Source organism: Xyrauchen texanus, chromosome 32 (assembly GCF_025860055.1).
Source record: "Xyrauchen texanus isolate HMW12.3.18 chromosome 32, RBS_HiC_50CHRs, whole genome shotgun sequence".
In the NCBI taxonomy this organism is placed as follows: domain Eukaryota; kingdom Metazoa; phylum Chordata; class Actinopteri; order Cypriniformes; family Catostomidae; genus Xyrauchen; species Xyrauchen texanus.
Window position 1 is genome coordinate 37,708,323 of NC_068307.1, and position 12,755 is coordinate 37,721,077.

At 39.0% G+C, this 12,755-nt stretch overlaps 1 protein-coding gene across 4 annotated transcripts in view; it reads right to left on the reverse strand.

Annotated features, from left to right (window-relative positions):
• Positions 1 to 1,602: 1,602 nt before the first annotated feature.
• Positions 1,603 to 12,755, reverse strand: part of mon1a (MON1 secretory trafficking family member A) — a 59,231-nt gene continuing 48,078 nt past the window's right edge. For all 4 annotated transcript variants that reach the window (XM_052101317.1, XM_052101319.1, XM_052101318.1 and 1 more), the window contains 3 exons: positions 8,198 to 8,963; positions 7,772 to 7,919; positions 1,603 to 2,932 (listed from right to left, as the gene is read on the reverse strand). In XM_052101317.1, the coding sequence (XP_051957277.1) occupies positions 2,792 to 2,932; positions 7,772 to 7,919; positions 8,198 to 8,963 (1,055 nt within the window). In that variant the 3' untranslated portion in view covers positions 1,603 to 2,791. The remainder of the gene's footprint in view (positions 2,933 to 7,771; positions 7,920 to 8,197; positions 8,964 to 12,755) is intronic.

Genomic DNA, 12,755 nt, shown 5'->3' on the forward strand with positions numbered 1-12,755 from the left:
TACCTTGCTGAGCAGCCTTTCAGATTATATCGATATAGGACTAATTTGACTGTGGATATAGATAATTGTCTACCCGTTTCCTCCAGCATCTTCACAAGGTTTTGCTGTTGTTCTGGGATTGATTTGCACTTTTGGCACCAAACTTTGTTCATCTCTAGGAGACAGAACGTCTCCTTCCTGAGCAGTATGATGGCTGCAGTCCATGGTGTTTAAACCTGCATAATATTGTTTGTACAGATAAACATGGTACCTTCAAGCATTTGGACATTGGTCCAAAAGATGAACCAGGCTTGTAGAGGTGCACAATTTTTTTCTTAACTGATTTCTTTAGATTTTCCCATGATGTCAAGCAAAGAGGGTAGGCCATACAATACATCCATAGGTACACCTCCAATTCAGTACACCAGAAGCTAATTGGCAAATTGCCTAAAGTCGATTAAAAGTTAAACAATCTGTCTGTAAACCATTGCTGAAAAAATGACTTGAGTCAAGAACAAAGTAGATGTCCTAAACAACTTGCCAAACCTATAGTTAACCTCTGTGGAGAGGTTAAAAAAGACTTTTAATGACTTCAAACTTAGTGTATATAAACTTCTGACTTCAACAGTGTGCCTTGAATTTAAAGGTGCAATATGTAACAATTTTCGCGTAATATGCGCCTTTTTTCCAGTGTGAGTATGGCTTGTAACGCAACTTAAAAAACGTGCCCTTCCTGAACTTCCTAGGTTGCCTATTAAAGCCTTTAGACTGATTTTCATGCAAAGGGAGGTCGTCACTTTTGCCAGGAAAAATTAGCAGCATTTTTGCAACCTAAATGACTCGTTCTCTACTTCCTCCACATTGTGATGACACTGTGGTGCCCATTGTACAAAGGTGCATGGGTTTGTTCCTGGCAGGCAGCAGATGCCCTAACCCTACCCACATCCCTAATCCTAACCATTTGAGGCTTGTAATGCGGAGTACCCTACAAGGAACAACCTGAGGCACCTTTCTCCCACCCCACACTGTGGTAGACATTTGCATCTGACCACCTCCACAAAAACATATCAATGCCTACTTTACCTTATCCCTTCCTTAGCCCACCCAGTAGCAGTGAGATGGCAAGTAGAGAGAGCAGGTCAGTCAAGAGCAGAGCCAATCAAACAGTGGGTCTTCGTGGTCAAGTCTTAAATGAGTAGCAGCATCAAAACTGATTGTTTCTGACATAGGGTCAGAATAAGGGAGGGAAATTATCATGTTTTACAAATAAATGAGGTTTTTTTTTTTTTTGGTTGCAAAAATCAAATATAAATTAAATCTTAAGGAACATTTTAAAATAATAAAAATAAAGGCATGTCATGGCCTCATTAAGTAAACCATGCAGAGGAGGAAAATGTCTGATAACCATATAAATCAGCACTAAATGTGTTTGAGGCTAATGGAATTGCTTTTGACATTTTACAACTTGGTGCATTGCATTCACTTTGTTCTTCTGAGTTAATTTGATGCATAGAGAAGTTATTTGCGCATTAGTGCAAATTACGAAAAAATTCCCTCTGAAATATAAGTCATTATCCCATCATTTCCTACAAGACAATGAAAAACCAAAACAACAAATGTTTTACACAAGTTTCACTTATATTGATTTATGTTGAAGCATTAGTAGCAAATTGCCAGCATGAGTGTCTACGAAACAAAATAAAATCATAATATAAAAGTTACATAACTTTGGAGTTATCTCTGAGATGAATGGCCCTTACAACCAGGTTTGGGAAAAGCCCTCAGTAGTAAAGCTTATTCAGTCATTGAATCCTTTCACATAGACATGGAGATCATTAACGTCATACAAATCAACAAACTTGGGGATTCTGCTTCAATTTTTGTGGTTTGTGTATTTGCAACAATAGCACCAAGTCAGTTGAGTCTCTTAAGTGAAATGGTAATTTTACATGCAGATGCATATTATACAGAAATTAAGTCAGATTGGTTAAAGACTTGGTCCCACAACTCAATATGTTCTTGGAATTTTACCAAACTGGGCAGCAATTGTTTACAGCAATCAAAACCTCACATTTATTTACTCATATACAAAAAAAAATCTAAATCAAAACATGACTAACATATTTTAGTAATGCAATCAGTATTTTTTGTTAACTTGTCTTATTTAAAATTAGAGAAGTTATTTTATTATGCATTAAGTTGAAACAGCGACAGGTCTATTATATAAAGCAGAGGCCAAGGTTTTCAGTTTAGTTCCAGTAGTGTACTGACATTGTGAGCATTCATTAATTGTTAGTGCTAATTCTTTACTTTTTACCCAGCAGTTAAACAATGTTAAATCGCAATCATCAGGAAAAAATGTATTTCATATTGTGATGTCTACTCATATGAAAGTTTAAATACCCTTCAGTTTTACCCTGTAAGATCAGGAAGACAAACATTTCTGAATACAACCAATACAATCATCCACACACCAGATTGAGTAGCCCTAAAAAAAAAAAAAAGAAAACAGTTTTCTGACTTCACTTTGCTTAAATTCAGTCACATTTACTATTTAGTCAACTGTCCAAAATTTTCATAATTTTGACAAATATACAGATGTATCATTTGCCAACATTATTAACATTTTTGGACAGTAGACCTTTTAGCAAATGTGAGCCAATGTATGCAAAGAAAAATCAGGCCCATGTCTGGGGTCAATAAGCTTCAAAAGGTCATCAACAGCATCCTTTTGTGTTGGCATATGATGCTCTCTCGATCATGTGTGGTCAGAGTTTCACTAGTGTTTTTTGTGCACAAGGCATAAACTGGATCAATATGTTAAGGGACTGAGTATAAACAGACGATCTTCCTCCTTTCTGATCCACTTCAGCAGTTTACTGACAGAAGAGACAGCGAGCGCTTTTGTTCCAAGAGGACTGAAGCAGAGGTAGAGTTCAAAGCCGCTTGTAACCTACAGAAGGGGTGGGGTTTGACAAAACAACTCATCAAAAAGAAGCAATGGCATCATTGTTTGAACAGACAGGACATGGATAGCCACTTTTTCATCAACGGGCTACACAGTTCTTGTTGCCAAACCATGCTGTTCTATGCCAGTTGGCATGGTTACGGTTTCTTTTTCCACTGTGGTTCTTGAATGTGTGTAACAAATATGTCAGTTGGAGACGGTGTGAGAGGTACTATGGAGGATGTTTCTGTTTTTTGGACTGCTTTTTCCCCTGGTTTTTACTCTGCTAAGCACAGGAAAGACATGTCCCAAGTAGCAAAAAGGAAAGCATAGAGAAAAATTTGAGAGGTTTACCATCATCTGCTATGGGGTTGTGCATGTCACAGACACAAACTAGCTAAAAAGGACATTTATTGACAAAATATTGTACGAGTAATATAATGATATATATATATATATATATATATATATATATATATATATATTAGGGCTGTCGATTTAACGCATTAATTCAATAAAATAACGCAATTAATCGCACCTTTAAAATAAAGGGATAAAAAAATCTTATAACCACCTTCCAAAATCCAAACATTAACTGTCTCCAACGGCCCCATTTGCCATAAGGCAAGTATTGGTCTATGACAGAGGTCGGCAACCTTTTTGACATGGAGTGCCATTTTTTATTTTCCTGGTCAATGGCTGTACCGATGCTTACCTCTAAATGACATTCACTGAATTAAAGGGGGAAAAATACTTTTTATAAAATGTAATTCAGTAAAGAAATTCTCTGCAAAAAAATCCTATTGTTATCGTCTTATTTTCCATTTAAAACAAAATACATTTAATTGAGAAGCAACATATAAGATATTTAGTCTTGATTTAAGACAATGTATCTTAAATATACAGTAAGTGTATTTTGTATTTAAGTGTATTTTTTACTTCGTTATACTTCCGCGAGTACAGTAAAGACAAAATATACTTAAATTCAAGATGTATTCTCTAAAAGTATAAATATCTTATATGCTGCTTCTCAGGTGAATGCATCTTTTTCTTTAAAGGATTTTTAGATATTTTAAAATATTTGTATTTGTAATTTTATATTCAACATTCTCAGATAAAAAACTTTTCTCCTTCTGTATAGTTGCTAAACAAATGTATGTTGCTTTAAAAGAGCTTTATATATTTATATTGGAAAACTAGCCAAAACAAAAACAAATCAAATACGTATTTTGTTGCAGTGTATAATGGGGGTGAAGACTAACAGCTCTCACTTTTTTGTTCACTTCAATCCATCTTTAACACACAAAAAACAAACTCCCTCTTATTAATAAAGCTGCGTATTGCCAATTTTCTTCACGATAAGAAATGCACAGTGACATATATTCTGATTCAATAAATCGCGAGCCAATACGTTATAATCTAGCTGCATTACATATGTGCTATCGAGGGACAAGCGTCCTTGCAACAGTGTGTGCAACAGCCGGGTGCGGTTTCAGTCTCTCCCCCTCAGATTGGGACATTTGCACAACTCATAGAATAGGCACTGACCGCACAGAAAAATGCCAGTTTCGGAGTATGTAGTTATTTACACAATCTGCTTCCGTATTATTTTAACTTTAATAAAGATATAATGCATTAAATATAACTGCATTTAAGATGTAACATCGGGGTGTTTCCTTTAAAGACGCTCGACACGCAAGTTTTGCTCCAGCTCCTCTTATTCCACAAGGAGCGTGCTTCTGTATTTACTCACTTTGTATTTTTGCATTATAATTCCCTCATACTTTGCGATCTACATCACCTGAAGCTGTTTGGAAAGTTTAGAGTGCATTCTTGACAGTGAGTTTTGTAATTCTTCCTCTCCGAAGTCAGGTGCGAGCTGCAGTGCTGATCTCATCATTAGAGTTTAAACTGATCACATGTTACATTAAATTATATCAAACGACTATTTGACAACTAACATTTTTGTAGACAATTTTTTAATGTCGACGTTGTCGATTACATTGGCTAATCGTTTCAGCCCTAACGCTGGGTTGGAAATCTCAAGGATTAATAGTGACCGAAGACACAGGGACACGTTTACTACTTGCAAAATTAACCGAAAGTGAACCGCTGACAGCTTGTGATTCGCGAATAGCTTGCATGCACTGCACAAATTTGTTGGATATACTGTAGTCTTGTCACATTTTAACTTTTTGTTTAGCTTTCCATTTAACTCATGAAAACACGCTGCATGATCATGAGGAAGGATTACATAAAGATGTAGATTGAAATGGAAGTGCTGAATTTATATAAATCAAATAGTCCACTCCTGTCTCGCCATCGCTGGCGTGCCAGTGATTACCCCTCCACGTGCCATAGGTTGCTGACCCCAGGTCTATGACAGCAAGTGGGAAACTACTAATAGTGTCAGGGTTCTGCCTTCAGTTTTGTTTTCTTGACTTCTGTGGCAGAGCACTGACACTTCAGAGTTGCTTGATTCTGTCTTGTGTCTGGATTCAGCCACTTTGGTTGTTTTGGTTTTATTTACTTAGTGGATTTAATGCAAATGTGTTCTTCTCGAATTTGTGTTTGTATTGCATTTTGATAATACAGTTAATGCTGCCTAAAGAAAATAAATCAGAACTCAATTTTAGGTTCACGGTGAATGTGGCTTTGAATTATTTTATGATTTAATTAATTTAGTCTTTGGTTCTTTAATACAAAAATGAATTTGAGCAAATCTGCAGACTTCTGCTCACAATGCATGCAAAGTGCAAACTGCTCTGTGGAAATAAAGCGAACTAAACTTTGAGGACCTCCCGAGATGGTCTTGGGTCATTTGCAGCATTCTCATACAAGACACTATTCTTGCACACAGTTTTCATATGACAGAAACAGAAGAGTGATCACTCAAAGACTGCACGTGTTCCAGGAGTCTACCTACCGCTGCACACCTCTGAACAAACAGTGCATCAGACACGGGAAATAATGGCTTTTCTTTTGACTGTTCTTAAAAATATAATGATGTGCTTCCTCAAGCGCATGTCTATGTGTCTAAGTTTCTTTTCATGCTTTACTCTGAGACGTCTTACAGTTCGGCCACAACTGTTGCGGGTAGATGAGCAAACTTACTTGCTCATGAAATACCTGCATTTGGATGAGGAGCTTGCAAATAAGGATCTGGATTCAGCCTCATCACATTTGGCAGGTGCAAATTTCACACCCTGGTCTACTGTTTAATATATCTGGCGACTTCCGGATCCATGTTTTTTCCATTTACTGATATTGTCAATCATCTTCTGTCAATGAGTGTGTGGCAGGGCGGAGGGCTGAATACAAGTAATACATGTAACTCAACTTGTAGTGAACATAGAATATTCCTTCAAGCATGGATAGCTAACCATGCCAAGAAATCCAGGCCGAACCGTACCAAAGTGGAAATGCTACTGGAACTGTTCCTCACTGTGCTCAAAACTGTTTGGCCCGATGGTGGAAAAGTGGCTTAAGTATACCTAAAGGAATAGTTTACCCACAAATGAAGATACTGTCATCATTTACACACCCTCATTCTGTTCAAAACTTGTTAGACTACCTTACTTTTGTGTAACCCAAAAAAATTAAAGAACAATAGAAGAAAAACCTGGCTGCTGATAATCTTCCCCTCCAACGAAACAGTTGTTTGGACTACAGAAAAGGCACATCAACACCAAAAGTCATTGGTTCACACACGCCTTAGGACCAAGTGTCGTTGACATCAATGGTGCCATATTTGATTAAAAGCTAGATCAGAGGGGACGTTTTTTTAAAGTGAACAACGACTTCAGATTTCAGTCTGTTTACCACAAAAAGCTATCGTATGGCTTCAGAATATAGAGCATGCGTCATATGGACATTTGAGGGGCTCGACAGCCCAAGTCCATATTCACATTCATTATATAGAATATATTGCTCTTTTGTATATACAGTGGGTACGGAAAGTATTCAGACCCCCTTACATTTTTCACTCTTTGTTTTATTTTGGCTCTAGGAAGGGTTCTGGTCGTCCCAAACGTCTTCCATTTAAGGATTATGGAGGCCACTGTGCTCTTGTGAACCTTAAGGGCAGCAGAAATGTTTTTGTAACCTTGGCCAGATCTGTGCCTTGCCACAATTCTGTCTCTGAGCTCTTCAGGCAGTTCCTTTGACCTCATGATTCTCATTTGCTCTGACATGCACTGTGAGCTGTAAGGTCTTATATAGACAGGTGTGTGGCTTTCCTAATCAAGTCCAATCAGTATAATCAAACACAGCTGGACTCAATTGAAGGTGTAGAACCATCTCAAGGATGATCAGAAGAAATGGACAGCACCTGAGTTAAATATATGAGTGTCACAGCAAAGGGTCTGAATACTTAGGACCATGTGATATTTCAGTTTTTCTTTTTTAATAAATGTGCAAAAATGTCAACAATTCTGTGTTTTTCTGTCAATATGGGGTGCTTTGTGTACAATAATGAGGAAAAAAAATGAACTTAAATGATTTTAGCAAATGGCTGCAATATAACAGAGTGAAAAATGTACTTTCCGTACCCACTGTATATCTAGGATATTCATAAAAAAACTTCACCATTTGTGTTCACACAGGTTTGCGACGACATGACTTTGCATAAATGACAGAATTTTCATTACAGAGTTAACTATTCCACCAAAGAATAAAGAGCACCAAAATAGAATGCAATTCCTACCAATCTGTAAAACAAGATTGGTAATACAGCACAGAAATCACCATCATTAAATCTATACTTCCTTATTTATGCAAACACATTAAAAAATTTCTGACTGGTGTCCAATAATTCCAGTCTAATACACTTCACAGATGTCTCACCAAGGCACAGAGGTTTTCAGTCTCTGCACAGTGGTAAATGTAGCGCAGGGGGCGTGTGGGGTGATGCAGGCAGCTGTGCAGATACTGGTACAACCCCATCACCCTCTCAAGCTCCTTTTCACCCTGGTATGGTGCAGGAAGGTCAGGGCTGCCAGGAAAAGTTAGATGAAAGGTTAAGCAAAGCAATGGATGTTCACATGAAAATCCAAAACACAATATATATATCTGCAATACTTCTGTGACAAATTTGGACAAATTCCCTAAACTTCTTACAGTGTACAAAGTACATCTCATATATATATATATATATTATATGTACATAAACTGTCACCCTCTGAAAGATGTGACCTCTATTTGAATTGGTCGTTTATTTAATTCATGGGCTTTTTCAATGACCATGACTCTACTCTAGACATGCTCTCTTACCTTGTATAGAGCCCAGAGCTTTTAGATTTGTACACAAAATGTAGCAGCTCAGGAATGCCGACCTGTGATACAGGATAACTGGGTGTGCTCAGTGCTTCTGGCAGGGACTGGTAGGCACTGCGTTTGCGCAAACGCTCCAGGAACCTCTTCTTGCATTCAGAGAGGTTAAAGAAGTCCTCACGATCAGTGGACACCAGGATCAGACACAGATCTGAGAATGGCTCGACGTACGAAATATGGGCATGGAAAAAGCCAGCTGGGTTAAACTTGGGCAGACATATGGGTGTCCACCCCTCGCCTTCTCGGAAGGAGGATGAGGAACAGACCAAGTTGAAAAGCAAGTGCAAGTCCATATGGTGCAGGAACTGGTCCTTTTTTCGCACCAATGTAACCAACCTGTTTCCTGCAAGCAGGATAGAGAATACCAGGTTCTTGGCTTTTGCAGCCTGCAAGCTGGAGGAGACGACATCACGTGCTGAGCTGGCCAGTGGAAGGCACATCACCGCGCTCAGTAGCAGGCCCGGATCTTGGTCTAGTAGACGCAGGAGGTTGTCGGTGAGATGCTCAGACCCAGCCAGCAGGCGGCGCAGGTCGTAACTCTGCCGGTGCTGGAAGACGTGGTTCAGCTGCGTGAGGGTGAGCAGGCTGACGATCTGGTAGTAGACGTACTGGAGTTCCCGCGTCAACTCGCGGTCGGAGCAGCTCGTACGGGAGACTCCTACCAAGATGAGAGGACTCTTCCGCAGGAATACCACCCTGTAGCCATCTGAAAATACATTAAAATTGTACAATTCTGTTTAATATCTCTCTAATATTTATATGCAGTTTTCCACACACCACATACTTAATTTCCCTCCATTCTCACATGTATCTTACTACCATGCTGTTCTGCCCTGTTGTCCAATGTCAAATTGTTCTGGTGTCGAATCAGTAATCTGTTAAACTCTTCATGAAACATACCGTTCATGTACTGTAATTTTGTCTGCATTAAATATAGTAATATTACTGTAATTGAAAATATTATCTTTTAAACCCAAAATTGTGTTCGGATTTGGAGGGTCTCGGTTTCATGATGACTTACATCAACACTATACCAGCATGTTACTGCATGATATTAAAGCGTGGTGTGCTATTTCTACCAGATGCGGTTGAAATTTAATTTAAGCACAAACACAACATGTCAAGCAGATGTATCCACTATTGAAGTGTATTACCTATATTAAAGGAGCTTTAGGTGTTCGTGCTTCTCGTCTGTGTTGATATCAGACACACTAAACAAGATCAGTGAAGCTCTTGTGAGTGTGTATCTATCCGCTATTTAAAAAGTTCAGAACAGACGGTTATTTACTTTTAATGCCGCTCATAACTGGCAAAGTTTAAATTTTAAACGTCACAAAAACAAGTTAAATCGACCTTACCGGGAGAAACTGAGGTGGATGCTAAACCTATGGAGGCTAATACTGAAGAGGGTGAGACAGGCATTACTCAAGAAACATCCTCTGCAATTCTTGAGGCTATTCACTCTCTGAAATTGGACTTTGCTGTGCAATGAGATGGATTACTCCAGGCGATCAATGGAGTGCAGTGCAACCTCAAAGCCCTTACATCACAGGTAACAGAAGCCAAAGATCGGATAAGCAAACAAGACAACGTCACAGAGGTGCGAATTTGCAAAAACAATGTCAGACAGCAGACAAACTGGTTAATCCAAGCGTCTGCTAGCTGCCTTGAGACGTCACACAGGTCACATAAACTACAACACAAAGAGATTGTATCACCAAGATATCTCATAGAGACTGTGTCTGTTCCCCGAACTACCAACCACATAACCCTCCCTAAATCATTTAGAAAAATTTGTATTAAAGGTCAAACTTGAACAAAACAAAGTTAAAGTTAAAGATAAAAATCATATAAAATAGGGCAACTAAATATTAGATCTCTTTCTACCAAATAACTAATTTTTAAATGAAATGATCACAGATCATTGATTGTAGATACTAGATGAATATATTAGTTTAAATGAATCTACTCCCCCCAGGTTATTGTTATAAACATGAGCCTCGTCTGAAGGCTCGAGGTGTTGCTACAATTTACAGTGAAGTTTTTTGTGTTACTCAGAGGACAGGATATAAATGTAAGTCTTTTGAACTAATAATGCTTAATGTGACACCGTCAGATATAATAAAAAAACGATGTCGTCTTTTACCCTTGCTACAGTATATAGACCACCCGGGCCTTATTCTGATTTCCTTGGTGAATTTGCAATTTGTTTTATTGTACAGATCTTGTAGTTAACATAGATAGAGCTTTAATTGTTGGTGACTTCAACGATCACATAGATAATGAAAATGACACATTGGGATTAGCATTTTTCGAGATTCTCAACTCTCCTGGAGACAGACAAATGCAATGAGACCAACTAATTGCCATAATCATACGTTAGATTTAATTCTGTCATATTGAGCTGATGTTGATAATATAGAAATTTTGCAGCAGAGCGATGACATCACGGATCATTACCTTGTCTCTTGTATGCTGCGATCAGCTAATGTAACTCAATCTACACCACGCTATTGTTCAGGTAGAACTATTCTTTCGACCATTAAAGATAGCTTCACAAATAATCTTCCAGATCTGTCTCATACACTCAATAAGACAGTGACGAGACATATACCAATTTACAATAAACAACAGATTTACACAACACAATTTACATATAAAATGTACACATAATTACACAACACAACAATATACAATGTACAGTAAACAATACACACAATATACAGTGCACAAACAATACAAATAAAACGTGGATCTAAATATATATATATATATATATATATATATATATATATATATATATATATATATATATATATGCTGTAGTTCTATTGTGGAGAATATAATTATGACAGTCCAGTGTGAGATAATAGATTAAAAAAGTGCAGTGCTGATTATGATCGTGAGAGATCAAGTGTTCAAAAGTTGGATTGCTTGGGGGAAGAAATTGTCATGTAATTGGCTGGTGCAGGTCCTGATGCTGTGATACCACCTGCCTGATGGTAACAGTGAGAGCAGCCCATGACTCGGGTGGCTGGAGTCTCTGATGATCCTCCGAGCTTTTTTCACACACCGCCTGTTGTATATGTCCTGGAGGGAGAGAAGTTTACCTCCGATGATGTGTCTGGCAGTTCGCACCACCCTTTGCAGGGCTTTGCGGTTGTGGGCGGTGCTATTGCCGTACCAGGCAGTGATGTAGCCAGTCAGGATGCTCTCTACAGTACTGTTGTAGAACCGTGTGAGGATGTGGTGGTCCATTCCAAACTTCCTCAGCCATCTCAGGAAGAAGAGGTGCTGGTGAGCCTTCTTCACAACGGCCTCTGTGTGGACGGACCATGTGAGTTTCTCAGTGATGTGGACACCGAGGCACTTGAAGCTGCTGACTCTCTCCACCGGTGCTCCATTAATGGTGATGGGGCTGTGTTCTCGGTCTTTCCTCCTGAAGTCCACTATAAAGCTCCTTGGTCTTACTGACGTAGAGGGAGAGGTTGTGCTCCTGACACCAGCGTGTCAGAGTGTGCACCTCCTCTCTGTAGGCTGTTTCATCATTATCGGTGATCAGACCTACCACCGTAGTATCGTCAGCAAACTTAATGATGGCACTGGCACAGTCATGTGTGTATAGGGAATATAGGAGTGGGCTGAGAACACAGCCCTGTGAGGCTCCAGTGTTGAGGGTTAGTGATGAGATGTTGCTGCCCATTCTAACCACCTGACGTCTGCCTGACAGGAAATCCAGGATCCAGCTGCATAGCGAGCTGTTTAAGCCTAGAGCCCAGAATTTCGCATCAAGCTTGGAGGGCACTATGGTGTTGAATACTGAGCTGAGGTCTACAAACAGCATTCTCACATACATATGTGTTCCTTTTTTCCAGATGGGAGAGAGCAGTGTGTATTTGTTGATGAAATGGCATCATCAGTGGAGCGGTTGTTGCGGTAGGCAAACTGCAATGGGTCCAGAGAGGTGGGCAGCACAGAGCAGATGTGATCTCTGATTAGCCTCTCAAAGCATTTGCTGATGATGTGGGTCAGATGAACAAGACGCCAGTCATTTATACTAGTGATTTTTTTATTACTTTTGTACAGGCACAATGGTGGACGTTTTGAAGCATGTGTAAAATTGACTTGACTTGACGTGCAAACTCAAAACGAAATTGAAAACTACTATTGAATCTCTCTCTTCCTAAGTCGATTACATGGAAAAATCACAGTCGATGATCAAATCTACAACTAGTAGGTCTTCCAGAAAAAAAGAGGGGATAGACAGGTTTGCTTTTTTGGAGAAATGGCTTCCTGAGATCCTCGGCCCAGAAAATCTTCCAGGTCCCCTTGTGATCGAAAGGGCCCACCGAATCTGCAGTGTCATCGAAGATCACTCTGACGCTCCTCCAAGAGCTGTGATAATAAAATTCCCAAACTATGCAGACAAAGTCCACACCTTGAAAGCAGCAAGAGCAAAAGGTACAGTGATGTTGGACAAAAACAAAAAGTATATGTT